This window comes from Diadema antillarum, unplaced genomic scaffold (assembly GCF_040938485.1).
Source record: "Diadema antillarum isolate AM-2024a unplaced genomic scaffold, OU_Dant_1.0 seq00001137_RagTag, whole genome shotgun sequence".
NCBI classification, from domain to species: domain Eukaryota; kingdom Metazoa; phylum Echinodermata; class Echinoidea; order Diadematoida; family Diadematidae; genus Diadema; species Diadema antillarum.
Window position 1 is genome coordinate 1,128,850 of NW_027271949.1, and position 17,611 is coordinate 1,146,460.

Sequence of the window (17,611 nt, forward strand, 5' to 3'; positions counted from 1 at the left end):
GAACCGCTGGATGAGGAGACTACTACAGCTTGTGAGTCATATGCGTACAACAGTATAAAGAAAATATAAAAGAAAATTCAACATATTTTCACTTTTTTCGCATAATAAAAGAGCAATTGACTTGCCTCTTTCTAAAGGCAGGGGGAATAATATTACCCATAACATTTATCGGTAACGAGTCAGGGGAATGTGTACTTTTTTCAAAAGATGGAATTTTGTGAAATTCTCTTTATATTTTCCTTATATTGTTGTACGCATGTGACATCTAAGTTATTCATACACTGCAGTAGTCTTCTCATCCAGCGTGTACTGCACAAAAACTTCAAAAATTCATAACTTTTGAACGGATTGTCTGATTTTCCTCAAACTTTCAATGATGTGTTCTACTAATATTGCTACATTCTCTCAATCCTTATGTTTATGAAGGTGAACTTGTCCTTTAAACTATGCATCCACACGCTATGTCTGTGTGTACACGTCACAGGAGCGGATGGCGCACTCATATCCACATCTTTACAAATAACGTTTTCATTGTGGTCGATGTGTCTTGTAAATCTAATCGTTTGGGACCCTTTCGAAGGCAGAAAGATTGCAAGGGTCTCGCTACCTGTTATTTTGTTTATTTTTCAAGACGTGCATGTGCTGCATTGTGCGATAAACAAAAAAACAAACAAACAAACACGACTATACTTAGTTTGGTGCAATTTTGACGTTTAGTATTTGAATATTGGTCATTTATGACCGCTCCTTTCCTCTCTTCTGCTGTCTTTGAGTCTGCCTGCTGTCATATTTACTACAAGCACAATTGAAAAGTGAGTTTCTGATCGCACGTTGCACGATTTGTGTGGCGATTTGCGACTCTGATACATTCAAACCATGTTCCCTATCGTATCTGTTTTCACATTGGATGTTGCTGCCTAGAGTTACTGTTCACTTTTTGCTTCACTTCCGTTGTCGAACATTGCGCGGTAGAAAAGCTCGGATAGAAAGCCAAATGAAGAGCATACACTACAGAGTGAGCATACCCACTGGTATGTATTGTTGCAACAACAATGGAGCATACACACGTGGACAAGACATTTCGGAAACGCGAATCTCCGAAAGCCGAACTATGTAAATGTGTGCGATGCACTAGCCAATCGCACACAAGATCGTAGCAACACTTGGCATATTAGCTCTGTGTTTGAAAGAAGATCGAAACTGACGAGTGCGATCTACGGAAGCCCATTCGTGCCACGCAGGATAAAACTTTCAGTGGAGCTAACTGGCGGCCGCCACATAATTATTGATATCGACATTTCTCATAATTATCGATATCGCTAAACGATAATCGAGTGGCGGCTGCCAGAAAATTAAGTGGCGGCCGCCACATAATTATCGATATCGATATCGCTAAACGATAATTAAGTGGCGGCCGCCACATAATTATCGATATCGATATCGCTAAACGATGATTGAGTGGCGGCCGCCAGAAAATTAAGTGGCGGCTGCCACATAATCATCTGGCGGCCGCCACTTAATAATTGTTTAGCGATATCGATATCGATAATTATGTGGCGGCCGCCACTTAATTATCGTTTAGCGATATCGATAATTATGTGGCAGCCGCCAGATTATTAAGTGGCGGCCGCCAGTTAGCTCCATCGATCCACTGAAAGTTTTATCCTTGCGTGACACGAATGGGCTTCTGTAGCAATCCAACATAGGGTGTTTAAAATTCCCTTTTCAATGGGAAAAACTTAGCCTTATGCTATGAAATTTAGTGTATATCAAAGATTCTATTTCTGCAAAAACCCAAATTCGACAAAAATAACGGTCAAAATCTTTGTACTCCGCCTTGGAGGGAATTTGCTCTTGCGACTTTATTGTCGCGGGTCACATATGATAAATTCTGATGAAAAAGATAGGCACAAAGTGACCTTCCAGTTTTTCAGCATTCTATTTATTGCAGTTTGCCTGCCATATTACTGCAACAAACAACAGTGTACCACAGTGCCAGTACAGATACATGCTGCATATCCCACTATATACATTGTACATGCAGACAATTGAAAGCAGCACCACTAGTGCTATTATTAGTAAGAACACAATGCCTTTTACATGCATACAAACTGTAAAATGAGGAATGTTCGTGTGCATTTTAATTTCATGAATTTCGCGAGAGTCAAGATTCATGAAATTATGCAAAAGTTCATGTTTACAACACTATTAGTTAATATGCATTGAATGTTAAGGGCAACTTGTGAAAATGTCATGCCGCGCTCGGCTCCAATTCGTGAAAATTTCATACCGCGAAAATATCATGTTTTACAGTCATCTGCACCGGCACTACAAGACAACGGGTGGGACTGGATGAGATCCAGGATGGAGAAGCTGTTAAAGTATCTGTATAATTAAGTTTTATATCAATTGCAATATTACTGGATTTAGTCAACATCCAAGCAACATTAAGTATTACACAGGGCACCTGACTTGTTGGTAGCTGGTTTTACACATCAAAGGCAAATCCAGTTATATGTATTCATATACATCATATGTGACCGTGAATCACAAAATGAACAAAAAGTCGCACACACTGATTTTGTGTGAGGACTGAAAATAGGTGAAATGGGTCAACCTAGCCGATCTTGACTTTTTAATATTTTCTGGAAGAGCAAGTCTTCTTCTACATTATACTAAAATTTGGGATCATAAAACGGGCAGGAAAGTGTATTTTTAGCAGTTTATTTTGAACATTTTTTGGTAGAATAGTGTGATTAGGTGTGTCTTTAGAGTCCCCTTTTCCTTTCTTAAAAACCTTGCACACAATCTTCACTTACAACTCTAAAAACTTTTGAAAGGATGATGCTACTGCTTTGAAAGTTGGCATGCTCAATTTGAGTTTAATCTGATAATCCCTTCATTGTTGTTACTCCTGTGGTTTACATCCTGTTTTTTGGCAACCCAGCTTAATTTTAATACTTCAATACCCTATCTAGAATCTGAATCAACAAAAGGACCCTCGAGCTTCAACTTAACAACTTTTCCAAGTCATATACATAGTATACCCCATCTTCTCTCTTGACTATTGTACATACTCAAATTAGCTCATTTCGGTATGTTAAATCTGCATGATTTAATATCCGTATTTTTCAAAATGAAAACTGTTACTACAAATGAATTCCTCATAGAAAACCCTTGTAATGTTGCACTATCCTTGTTTTCTGGCTTCCTGGTTTAAAATGAGCAATTTATTACATATTGTACATATATGCTAATCATAATTGAGATTACGCTAATAAAAAAAGTTTTAAAAAAAAGTAACTTTTGAAAGGATGATGCTACTGCTTTGAAAGTTGGCATGCTCAATTTGAGTTTAATCTGATAATCCCTTCATTGTTGTTACTCCTGTGGTTTACATCCTGTTTTTTGTCCCATTCATCACACAGCCTGCACAGCTTGGTGAAGATTAAGTGCTTGAATAGACACTGTCCTTCAGAGCCTCTTTTCTCAGTTCACACTTTTTCTGAGTGTGTGCTCTCTTTCCAATATTTAGATAGGTTAGGAGAGTCCATTTGATTTGAATTATACATCATTTGAAAGCTTAGAGTCTGCTCTTTCAGAATATGCTCTTAACTAAAATGTCCTGTCTGGCAACTTTCTGTTTGTTTTGTGATGCAGGGTCACATATGTTTATGTATATCTCTCCACTTTACACACAACATGTAACTGTGCATCACAAAATCAACAAAAAGTCACACTCACTGATTTTGTGTGAGGACTCAAAATAGGGGAAAAGGGTCAAATTAGCCAATCCTGAGTTTTTCATATTCTCTGAAAGAGCAATTCTTCTACATTATTCTACAGTTTGGGATCATACAAAATGGGTAATTGTGATTTCAGCAGTTTTTCTGAACACTTTTTGGTAGAATAGTGTGATTCGCTGTGTCCCAGAGGCTCCATTTCAATTCTTAACTAAAAATGCCGCTATGGCAACTGGTATGCCTCTGTCATTATGTATGGTTTTCCCGATAGGTGTAGAGTACGTCTTGACAATGTAAGATGACAATTTCACATACACACGTGTGCAACTGGCAAAGATTTTAAATGATGTAGTCGTCACAAATGTGTTGAGTGTTTACTTTCCTTGAAATGGGTTTCATTTGGAAGGATGGCTAGATTGTTTAAGAGAGCAGGTCAAAATATGGGATATATTTGACATTGAACATCTTCCCTTGACGTTTGACCCCACGGAATCATTGTGCAGCAATGTGTGCATGTATATAGTTTTATAAAGTGTAGACCCCTATGCACTGAGTTATCATCAAGGTATGGAGAAATAGTTTCATTTCAGCATTACATAGTAGAGCTTTAGCATTTCAACCGGACCTTTGACCCAAAAAGTCCCAAAAGATCACTGCCAAGCAGTACATGCATCATGTACTTTAAATGGGATGAAGGATGGTCCTTGAACTTGGTAGCTGAGAAAAAAACAACAAAAACCCCCCAAACTTCAGGATGCTTTGCATGAGAATATATGATGCAATTGTGAAAATGTTTGGTACGTCTGAGAAGCAGGTAGAAATCCATGAGTGCCCACAAAATCTGGTCCTGAGCATTTTTAAACAGGGTCATTGTTAGTGAACTCAAAAACTCACCACTGTAAGTGTAGGAAACTCATGAAAGTACACAGTAAAAGTTGCACAGCATTTGTACCAACTTCAACCACTATGCTCACAAATTTGCTAGTCAGAGTGCAAAGTTAACAGTTCTTCCTGAAACTCTGTGATTTTTTTAGTTGGAGCTAACATCACAAGTTTTTTGAGAAGTGAGTACATGAAGTGTAACACATCACAAGTGTTCATGTTGCAATAATAACAAGAATGGCGTCACTGAAGCTAGGGGGCCTAAAAATATGCCCCTTCCCCTAAAAAAAAAAAAAAAAAAAAAAAAAAAAAATCAAATTCACACAAAATGTGATTTCAGCAGGGGCAGATCCAGGAATTCTATAAAGGGGGGGGGGGGGGGGGGGGGGGCGTAACTAATATTTCTGGTGCCACTTCCGGGTTTCATTTCATTTTTTTCTTTTTATTTCTTTTGTTTTTAACGATAAATAAAGGGGGGCCCCCCTTGCGCCCCCCTCTGGATCCGCCACTGTTCAGTGACCACATGTGTGTAAATATAAGGTCAACACAAAATGTTCTTCTTGCAGAGACATAAAATTGTCAAGTTCTTTAAACATCCACTGAATAGGTATGGTACTCTACCTCATGAGTCAAGACTTAAGGAAAGAATTCAAAATGCCCAACTGCCCAGGTGTGCATTGCCTGTCTCACCTTACATGATTAGCACCAAAACAACACTATATTCATCAACTTGTATGAACTAGTCATGCTTATCTCAGTATGAAATTTCATAAGTTATGACGCCCAAGAATTGACTTACTTCTTTGCTGATTGGTTGTCCCCTCCACCTTGTTTCAGTATCCACGGCTGGTCCTCTTCTTTGTACTTCTGGGCTGTGATACCATACTTTTTCTGTCTTGCTTCTTCCCTACGCTCTCTGCCGAACTCACTGCCTGCCCCAAACTTTGGAAGGTCATCCAGGTCTGTCTTGTATTGCATTTTATTGTTCTCTCTTTCCATCCGAGCCTGATGATGTGAATGTTACAGGTAATGACCCGGTATCAATCCTTGTAAAGGTACAACTATAATCTTTAATTCAAAAGTGTTTGTCTGGCTATTGTTGGAATTGAAATTCAATTGAAATTCCATCTTAAAGCTTACATCTTCAGCACAATATACTTCAGTAACCATCTTAAACTCAAATTAGCAGAAACTTACAAGTGCGAAACAACTTTTGCAGGTCATGACTATTTCATATGCTATCATCTATGAGACCATTGTGTGTACATGTATGCAAATTAGCTCATTATGCCAATGATGACATATAGGACATTTGCATCACTTCAAAATGGAACGTCTGCGTATAAAACCCTTGAAAATTTGTATCATCCATGTTTTTAGGCTTCCTGGAGCAAATGATCAACTTATAATGTACAGTGTATTACTAGTAGGTTAATTAGCTGAATTCATGCTTATTAGACCAATATAGTTAATATCCCAAGGCTGCCAAGGTGGCAACCCAGCTTAATTTTAATACTTCAATACCCTATCTAGAATCTGAATCAACAAAAGGACCCTCGAGCTTCAACTTAACAACTTTTCAAAGTCATATACATAGTATACCCCATCTTCTCTCTTGACTATTGTACATACAGTTGAACCTCTCGTATCCGGACAAGTAGGGACCGGGGCTTATCCGGACAAGGGATTTAGCCGGATACGAGAGACTCAATGCTTTATACCGTGTACATATACATACACATGTACTGATGTAGCCCATTGTAGTACCACATGTAGTAATGTGTATACTGCAACCTTTTCATTGTTACACTCAGTAACAGACCCCAAAATAGAGGTTCGTGTTTGCAAGAATGAAATCATTTTCTTTTATGAATTTTTGGGATGATTTACCTAAATAATTATTAAGAAATGTATCAAGTATATGCAATTCATGTGTGTTTGTATAGGAGTTCTCAAGGAGTTGGGAATCCCCCTTTCCTCCTGTAATTATTTTTAAAAAAAATCACGGCGAGATTGCGTCCGTATAATAGAGAGATCCCGATAAAGGGAGGCCGGATAAGAGAGGTTCAACTGTACTCAAATTAGCTCATTACGGTACGTTAAATCTGCATAATTTAATATCCGTATTTTTCAAAATGAAAACTGTTACTACAAATGGATTCCTCATAGAAAACCCTTGTAATGTTGCACTATCCTTGTTTTCTGGCTTCCTGGTTTAAAATGAGCAATTTATTACATATTGTACATTTAATGCTAATCATAATTGAGATTACGCTAATAAAAAAAGTTGCCCATAGTTGCCCAGGTGGCAACCAAGCTAAATTTACATCAAGACATAAATCAACCACCCCTCCCCCCCAAAAAAAACCCTTATACTAACAATTTTTTGGGCCATGTACATGGCAAATGAAAATGTCTACTGGACTCCTGGAAGAGGTTCATCTGATTGGTAATTCTCTGATTAAGGCGAAATTTCTTTTGTACACAACCAAAGAAAACTATTTACCTTTCGTGAGCTTTCGCCTACTGTCTGTAGGCGAAAGCTCACGAAAGGTTAATAGTTTCCTTTGGTTGTGTACAAAAGAAATTTCGCCTTAATCAGAGAATTACCAATCAGATGAACCTCTTCCAGGATCTAAGGAATAGTTTTAGACAGAACATCGTTCGCAAAGTGAGAGAATGGGAATGTACGGAGAAGAAATTGTCGCGACATCGCAATCATCTTGTGTTCAGTCTAAGATGCAAACAAGAGGAGGTAATTCCGGTCAGCTTGAAAGTGAGGAATTCCATACAATCAACACGCGCCAAGGAAATCATTGTGAAAGCAAGGAAAGCCCTTCTCCGTGAGTGGATTCGGATCACCACCAATAAGATCAAAGATTTTTCCAGCTCTTCCAAACATTTGAGAGAGAATCTGGAAAAAAATCTACCGGAAGATTTGTTCCACAAGACACTTGCGTTGGTGGAGAAGTCACGGGAGAAGGAATTCCCTCGGTCAAAAGCGAGACAACAGTCCAAGTTACAGCGCCTGATTGACAACCATCAGCGCCAGTCAAAACAGGAGATCGACTTATCTGGCTCTCAACTGAAAAGGTGGGTCATTAACATTTCAAAACACAAGCTTTCCTCGAGTGAAACATCCCTGTTGGGGAAGGGGTTGAATTTTGTCGTTGCTCCAAGCAAACTCCCTGTTGAAGAGTTTGTTGTTCCTTCAGAGTTAGCAACAAAAGGTTTGAATCAGACCCAAGCCAGCCTCCTTCGTAATGATGTGGTTGGGATCCTCAAAAATGCCAACCCTCTTAAGTCCAACAACACCAATCAAGAAAGACAAGCTTTGAAGGACTTGTCCAGCAACAAAGATATTGTTATCTTGCCGGTGGACAAGGGGAAGGCAACAGTTGTACTGAATATACAGGATTACAAGGAGAAGGTCAGTCATATGTTAGAAGACCAGAAAACATACAAGAAACTTCCGTCAGACCCAACACCTAAGTACAAAAGGAAACTTGTCTCCATCCTGAAATCATTAAGGGAAGAAGAGAGGATCTCACCAAGACAGTATGAACATCTCTACCCCACGGAAGAAAACATCCCATGCCTGTATTGCACACCCAAGACCCACAAGGAAGGCTACCCTCTCCGCCCCATTGTTGACTACATAGGCTCAATTGGCTACAACACATCAAGGTCGTTGGCCGACATTTTTGCTCCTTTGGTGGGAAAGACAGACCATCATGTCCAGAATTCCAAAGAATTCGCTGAGGAAATCAGTGAATTGACCTTTGAACAAGGAGAGGCACTGGTGTCTTTTGATGTGGTCAGCCTTTTCACCAATACTCCCATCGACCAATCCTTGGACATTGTCAAAGATCGTCTTCATAAGGATACTAGTCTGAAGGAAAGAACCAACCTGACTCCAGACAACATCATCGAGCTGTTGAGTTTCATCCTTACTACCACCTATTTCCAATTCAATGACCAGGGCCCCGTTGCTAGAAACTTTGCGTTTAAACGCAACTTGCAACTGATTGTCACTAGCCAATCAAAATCATTGTTACATGCATGTCTGCTTAATAGGGCAGACCCTCAGCCAATCAGAATGGTTGTTTCAAAATTAGCAATTATTTGCAATTGATTGCAACTTTCTTGCAACGGGGCCCAGGTCTACCGCCAGAAGTTTGGTGCAGCGATGGGCAGCCCGGTCTCCCCTATTGTGGCGAACCTGTTTATGGAAGATCTAGAACAGACAGTCCTTTCCACAGCACCCACTGCCATCAAACCCAGACTCTGGAAACGATATGTCGATGACATACTTGCGGTCGTGAAGGAGGAATGTGTAGACCAACTCAAAGACCATCTTAACCAAGCAGATGTTACAGGGAGTATCAAGTTCACACATGAGATGGAAGAATAAAACTCAATCCCCTTTTTGGACACAAGAATCATCAAACATCCAGACGGCAAGGCCTAGTTAGTTGTCTACAGGAAGAAAGCACACACAGGACAATACCTCAACTTTTCTTCACACCATCCGCTTCATCAGAAGCTTGGAGTTTACAGAACACTCATGGACAGGGCCCATGGTATCACCACAGACCCAGAGGATGTACAGACTGAAGAAGAACATATCAAGTCCTCCCTCAGATTATGTGGATACCCTGACTGGTCGTTTCGACAGGTCAACCAACAGATGACCCAAAAGCCCAAGGATAAACCCAAGTCTACCCAGACCACCAAGAAGAAATGCATGGTCACAATCCCATACGTAAAGGGCACGTCTGAAGCACTCCAAAGGATCTTCACCAAATACAACGTTGCTACCACCATGCGCCCCCTTACTAAACTACGAGGACTGTTGGTTCACCCCAAGGACAAAAGATCACCTGAGGACTCGACAGGAGTAGTGTACAAAATACCTTGTAAGGATTGTGACAAGGTCTACATAGGGGAGACGGGCAGGAAATTCGGAGTCAGGAAGTCAGAACACCAAAAAGAGGCAGAGTCAATCGGGAAGACATACTTCACAAGGGCCAAAAAGAACTAGAAATGTCGCTCTGGCGACTGGTATGCCTCCGCCATAATGCATGATTTTCCCAATAGGTCTAGATAGTACATGTGGACAATGTGTGATTACATTTTCACAAAATTGGCAAAATATTGAAATGACAAGTTTGTCACAAATGTGTTGAATGTTCACCTTCCATGACCTAGGTTTAATTGGATGAATAGGAGAGCATGTATCTAGGGATTTAAGGACTTTAACTTGACTTTGACCCATTCATACATTTAGGCATTGAGTAATTTTCAAGGTACAGGTGTGGAGAGAAAGTGCAATTTCTGAATTGAATAGTAAATTGTTACCATTTTCATCTGGCCCTTGACCCTAATATAAGATAATCACTTTCAGGTAGAACATACATAATATGTACTAAGTTTCAAGATAACTTGAGCCACTTCCAAGATATGGAGGAAAAAGTTAGTTCAGCACTTTCACTTGATCTTTGACCTTTTGACCTTTGAGGCAAAAAAAGAAGAAAAAAAAAACTTCAAGAGAATTTCTATTAGGTTACACATGCATACACCAAGTGTTAAAAAAAAAATAACCCTGCTGGCATTGCATAAATATGAAGGAAATAGTAAAATTTTGAAGTGTTGCACTTGACCTTTGACCCCTGACCTTTGACCCCATGAACTCTACATTCTCTAGATAATCACTTCCAGTCAGTACATGTATATACTATATTCCATAAAGATACCTTGAACAATTTTCCAAGGTACGGAGAAAAAAAAGAAGTTTTAATATTCTTACTTGACCTTTTGACCTTTGACCTTTGACCTCATGACCCAAACTTTCACCAGAGAATCTTAATTGGGTAATACATGTATACACTAAGTTTCAAGAAAATATCTTCAGGCATTCAATAGATATGGTGGAAATAGTGAAATTTGATGTATTTGACCCTGACCTTTTGACCTTTGACATCATGACCCAAACTTTCACCAGAGAATCTTAATCGGGTAATACATGTATACACTAAGTTTCAAGAAAATATCTTCAGGCATTCAATAGATATGGTGGAAATAGTGAAATTTTATGTATTTGACCTTGACCTTTTGACCTTTGACCTTGAGCATGTGCACCCAAAAGTTGATAGGCACAACTTCACCCCCTAATACACATACATGCCAAGTTTCATTAGGATACCTCAACAGGTTTTGATAGTTACCTTGTCCACAAAATTCATTACGGACGGACGGAAGGACGGACGGACGGACGGACGGACAACCCGAAAACATAATGCCTCCGGCACCACTTCGTGGCGGAGGCATAAAAAGGCAGATCTCACTCCTAAAAAGTCAGCCATAAGTGATCACGTGGCGCAGGAAAACCACATCATTGACTGGAAACAGAGCAAGATCGTGTCCAAAGACAGCAACAAATTCACACGTTGGATAAGAGAGGCGATCCACATACAACGGGGGCGGGAACACATGATGAATCGTGACGAGGGACAATACAAATTATCTTCGGCGTACATTCCCACCCACACCCATCTACGGTGAGTCAACGTCAGTCTGATGAAGCCTACAGACAGTAGGCGAAAGCTCACTCAACGTAAATAGTTTTCTTTGGTTGTGTACAAACGAAATTTCGCCTTAATTGTCTACTGGACTACCTGGCGAAGTGTACAAAGCTATCCATGTTTATAGGAGAATATATTGCAAAATCCCCTGGGATAGCGTTTACATTTAATACAGTTGATTCATATTTTGCCATACAACCTCATCATATTTCACTTTTGACATATATTTCAGTTCTTTCCATCATTTGATATGTAAGCTTCTGAAAGCTTAACTTAGTATTCTAGATATATAAATAGACCATTTTTTCCTTAAGCCCCCTCCACCCTTCCAAAAAATCACACAACAAATCAAACTGTAGCATGTGTGATCATGATAATATTCTTTACAGAAGGCTTTAACGTTTAGATATTCTGATGCTGTTCCCATCACAGCCTATGGAAAGAGAATTTATGAAGTTGAGGCACTTCTTGCTTGTTTGCGGTCTGTTTGGCACTAACAGTATGGTCGCTGCAAGCATGCATTGATAATGCAGACAAGTACAAGTATGGGGAAAGGTAATACATTCCACAGTTTTCTGGTTTTGCCACAATGCATGCCTTTGCCCACTGTTTGGTTCAGTTAAAAAAAAAAAAAATGTTACATCTGCACAAATTCTTTTTTGCCTTTTTAGGGTGGAAATTTATCTTGCAATAAAATCAACTTTAAACTCCCACAGGTAATACCGTGAACGGTTAGTTGGACCCGAACAATTATCTTGTCACATAATGCAAAATATCATTGAATCCGATCTCGCTATAATGGAATTCCACTGTAAAACTTAAAACATGAATGTACTATGTGGTTAGCTCCATTACACTGCATCAATCCATTTGTTTTGGGTCACACACTGGAATGATTTTACACTGTCATTAAAAGGACTGCTCTGGGATATTTGCAATGGGACACTCATACAGTCCATCATCTCCTATCTGGCCTCCCTCTACCTGGATCTCTCTATTCTCTGGATGCAATCTCGGTGTTATTTTTTTTTTCCTTCAATCTAATAATTATGGGAAAAGGGGGATTCCAAACTCAAATAAAATTCGCACACAAACACACTTGTATATATATTTCATATTCTTCCCAACATAATTAGCATTATACATTCACATAAAAAACCCATACCAGCTGGTGATCGGATGAGGATGTGCCACGTTCACAACAAAATTGATACACTGTACAGTGTATGTGCTCCTCTCATTCTCATTGCCACATGCCCATCTCAGATATGACTGGACTTGCATTAGTTCGAGTTCGTTGGCTGGGCGATGAATAACATTTATTCACTATTTGTACACACACTTATAATCATACACAAGTTTCACCAAATTTCATATGCCCCAAACACCAAGCCCAGGACAGTATAGGTATTAATCATGTTTGAGCATCAGTCCAACAATGGTCAACTTCGCTGAGCAGTGATGATTGAATTTGAAATTTAGTTTTGTTGACTCAGTCTGTTTCTTTCCAAGACCTGCTTGACACATTCCTCCATATTTTGACAGATAAATTTGACAACAAATTGATTTCATTTTGGTAAAACAAAAAGCTTTTAATAGTTTTGTGCTGACATCAAAGAAAGAGTTTCAGTGTATGCTACCTGCAATATGTTACTGCATATTTACAGTGTACACGTGTAGATTACCAATCTTGGGTAAGCAGCTACATGTATTGAACATTGAGTCTCCCATATCCAGCCAAATCCCTTTTAAAATCCGGATGCGCACTGGTCCCAACATGTCCGGATAGGAGAGGCCAGACTGTAATTGGTAATCAGTTCTTGGCTCCCCTTCCTCAAAGAAAAAAACAACAACAACAACGGAATGAGAGTGTATTTTTATTTTACAACCTTAATGCTGCTGTTGTTGTTGTTGCTGTTGTTGTATCATAATATGTACATAATGCTGTATTTTATTTTTACGTTATATATATTTTTTTCCCGGATTGATGCGCTTAGAAACGTCAGTATTAAGCGCTATACAAATGTTATTCATTATCATTATTAAGTGTCCAAGGGGGAAAAAACAAAGAAAAGCAGGATACCTGTTTCCATTTGGTCATATCCACATTGTCAGATCTCTTGAACTGCATGACACTGTATTTTTTCCTTTGATTCCTGCAGAAACAGATTATAGAATATGTCATAGAATGTAGAAGACACCATTAGCCAATTAACTAGCTGATGTACTGCATGTTACACAGGTATACATGGGCAGCGATCTCTGAGGGAACGGGAGACATGTCCCTCCTGGAAGTTTTTATGCAAAGCAAAGCAAAGAAACAAAGAAAGAAAGAAAGAAACAACAACAAAAATCTCAGCCTGAATAGAATTTGTGATAGTTTGATTTGCAAACCTCAATAAGCAAACAAATTTTGATTGGAAATGTTCCAAATAATTCCACCAGAGGTGTACACCAGAATGCTGAATTACAATTCCAAAAAAACAAGAGCTCATTCATGTTGGAGGGGGAACCCCCCCGGTCCACTTCCACAAACTTGGTACACAGTGAAGATGCACATATGGATCAAGAGGTGAACGGAACCATATGAGTCAAATACATTCACAATGTCCATTAATACTAATTTGTCTTACTTTTTTATTAAAAAAAACAACAACACACAAAAACATTTTACAATTTGTACACCAGATTGTTTGATTCTAATTTTGTGAATGCAACAGCTACCTAATCTGCAGGGAGATATCCCACCTTACCCCATTCCCCCTTGCCAGGTTGCTTTGCTCCCTCCCTCGCCCCCTCCCCCTTGGTTCGGTGTAAAAATGGCAGAGGTAAATATGGCAGGGGTAAAAATGGCAGAGGTAATAATGGCAGAGGTAAAAATGGCAGAGGTAAAAATGGCAGAGGTAAAAATGGCAGAGGTAAAAATGGCAGAGGCAAAAAAGGCAGAGGTAAAAAATGGCAGAGGTAAAAATTGCTAGAGGTAAAAATGTCAGAGGTAAATTTGTCAGAGGTTAAAATGGCAGAGGTAAAAATGTCAGAGGTAAATAAATATGCAGGGCTCGACACTAACGATGGCCCGGGGCCACTAAATATGAAAGTCGGGCCACCAAATTTCAAAAAAGGGCAAAATTTTTTGAAAAGTATGTCAATAAATTCGTTAATTTTTGCGCCGGAAATTAGCAGTTAAATTTCTTTAAAGGATTGATGGAAAGGACTGAATGAATTCCTGAGAGTGAGTGTTGCGAGTTTGTTGAGGTTTATTTTATGAGAAGATTATGTCCAACTTCCAATTCTTACTATGATAAAACTTTAATATTTAAAGCATTACAAAAACAGGGCTTTTAACGTTTTTCATAGTTATTTTTTTCGGGCCACCAAATTTTTCTCTCGGGCCACCAAAAATTTAAAATTGACGATTTTGGTGGCCCAATCGGGCCACCAAACAAAACAGTTGGTGTGGAGCCCTGAATTATGTCAGTGGTAAAAATGTCAGAGGTCGTAATGTCAGTGGTCAAAATGCCAGAGATAAATATGTCATTGATAAAAATTTAGTAGTAGAAATGCAAAAGGACGAGGTGAAAGTGACAGAGATTTTTTTCTTCATGTTTCTGACACTTCTCGCAATACGCAATTTTCGTGCCTTCTCCTGAAATAAAGCACGGTAGAGACCGGGGAGAAATATGGGACACTCATGTAACTTGAAAAATGCTCGGCCAGTCAACAATCCAATTATATCAGTGAAAAGATGAGCCTCGGTACACCTGAAAATAGACATATTAACCACTATACAGCTCTACAGGTATCTTGTCAGTAAAATATCAAACTTACTATAGATCTGGTAGGTCCTATACTATGTTAATAGGTATTTTAATAAGTGTGCAAACTTCTGAAAATAAAATTGCTTGATAACAGACATGCAGGTATGAAACATTTGCAGGGATCTATTACTGTTTCTGTTACCACTGGGAGTAATTTAATAGGGCAGTGTTACATTTCTCCCGGCGGCACATGTAAATCCTACTTTGGTCATGATGGTTATCCAATTTCTCTCCAGGTTGTTTCATTTCTCTCCGCTTGATGTCCCATTTACCCCCAAATTAGGGGTTAAACAAATCATTAATTAAACGAAAATGTTTTTCTATATATAGGGGTATCACTAAGTACTCTACTATAAATTTCAGAACCTATACTACATAATAATGATTATGACCTAGTTTGACAAATTATTTTAAAAGTTACAAGGAATCTTTCATGATGATGCAAAAATGTCCCATTTCTTCCCTTTCCTGCATTTTTTTTTCTCACGGATACCCTCTGCGTTTCAATGGAAAGAACCATACCTCCCACCCAGCCCCCAACGTCTCTAAACTATTGCAAATGGAGCATGTACAAAAATTGTCCAGAATGGAAACTGTATTCCTTCACGACCAGTAGGGCCTACGTACATGTACAAAATATTTCCCTCGTTTTCCTCACTTACAGGTAGAATGCATATCGCCTCACCTGGCCTCTTTCTGGTTTATCTGAAATATTTTCATTGGGTTATGAAATAAGAGTGCGTAAACCGTGACGTAAATGATGTACGTTATCATAAACATCAAACGGAAAAAAAAAGTATACATGCGCGAGAAAACACACGTAAAGGTTTTATTGCACGTGTCATGTAAAGGGTGGCAAAATTGCACGAGTCATCCCTGTTCTCAAAAAAGCTGACCCTCATGAAATCGACATATTTCTATCTTACCTAGCATTTCAAAATACTGTACAAATAATTTGTTTCATTTTCCATGATTACTTCTCATGCAGCAGAAGTGTTGTAATCGATCTCATATATCAATGGAGGACAGAGCTCTGAATTTGCTACACGAGCAAACCCCGGAAATGACTATTCAAACTGAACTGCTAATAAAACTAGAACTATCACTCATTGTGATTAATATACCCCCACCCACAACTGAGGAAATTAGCTCAACCAGGATTTTTTTTTTTACTTTTTAATGAAAAAAAAATACCATGGCAATGCACTGTCCAACAGTAAATAAATGTATTGCTTACTGTTAGTCAAATGTCCCACATCTCAAGTCAAGTGCTCAAAAACAGAGTGAGCAAGATAAATTGATGATTTCTATGGTTTTTATTAAAAATTGTGTAACCATAGCAACACAATGTTGGATATTAAGAAAAAAATGAAGTTTGCACAACTATATATCATAGCCGTCACATGTGCCAAATTTCAAGCCAACTGCTACAAGTAATAGGATGAGGGACTTAGTTGAATTCACAATATTAGTGTATCATTATCATTTAAAATGCACTGTTACCATGGCAACACATTGTTCAACAATGATGAAATACAAAGTTTGCATATCTCTGTACTACAATGGTTGCATGTGCCAAATTTCAAGCCAAATGCTCAAAGACTGAGGGAGTTACCTGAATCCGCAATATTTTTATACGATTTTCATTCAAACTATGCTGTTACCATGGCAACACAATGATCAACCATGATGAAAGGTTAAGTTTGCACATCTACGCACCGTAGTGGTCAGGTGTGCCAAATTTCAAGCTAAATGCTCAAAGACTGAGGGAGTTGGCGGAATCCACATGCTTTTTGGTGAAAAAATGTTGTTACCATGGCAACGCATTGTTCAACAATAACGACAGATTAAGTTTGAACATCTATATGCTATAGTGGTCACATGTGCCAAATTTCAAGCCAAATGCTCAAAGACTGGGGAGTTAACTGAATCCACAATATTTTTGCATGATATTCATTCAAAATATACGGTCACCATGGCAACACATTGATCAACAATGACCAAAGACTATGTATGCTCATCTACATACTATAGTGGTCAGATGTGCCAAATTTCAAGCTAAATGCTCAAAGACTGAGGTAGTTACCTGAATCCACAATATTTTTGTATGCATTTTAGTGAAAAGCTGCTGTTACCATGGCAACCCATTGTTCACCACTGACGAAAGATTAAGTTTGCACATCTATATGCTATAGTGGTTGCATATCTGCCAAATTCCAAGCCAGATGCTCAAAGACTGAGGGAGCTAACTGAATCCACAATATTTTTGTATGATTTTCATTCAAAATATGCCGTTACCATGGCAACGCATTGATCACCACTGACGAAAGATTACCTTTGCACATCTACGTACCACAGTGGTCATGTGTGCCAAATTTCTAGCTAAATGCTCGAAGACTAAAGGAAGTTAGCAGAATCCACAATATTTTTGTATGTTTTTTTGGTAAACAAAAGCTGTTACCATGGCAACGCATTGCTCACCACTCACGAAAGATTAAGTTTGCATATCTATACACTATAGTGGTCATGTGTGCCAAATTTCAAGTCAAATGCTCTAAGACTGAGGGAGTTAACTGAATCCACA

At 38.8% G+C, this 17,611-nt stretch overlaps 1 protein-coding gene across 2 annotated transcripts in view; it reads right to left on the minus strand.

Moving 5' to 3' along the window:
• LOC139744121 (general transcription factor IIF subunit 1-like) overlaps positions 1-17,611 on the minus strand; it is a 76,214-nt gene that overhangs the window by 46,318 nt on the left and 12,285 nt on the right. For both annotated transcript variants that reach the window (XM_071654578.1, XM_071654576.1), the window contains exons 3-4: positions 13,293-13,365; positions 5,425-5,630 (exon numbers count right to left, since the gene is read on the minus strand). In XM_071654578.1, the coding sequence (XP_071510679.1) occupies positions 5,425-5,630; positions 13,293-13,365 (279 nt within the window). The remainder of the gene's footprint in view (positions 1-5,424; positions 5,631-13,292; positions 13,366-17,611) is intronic.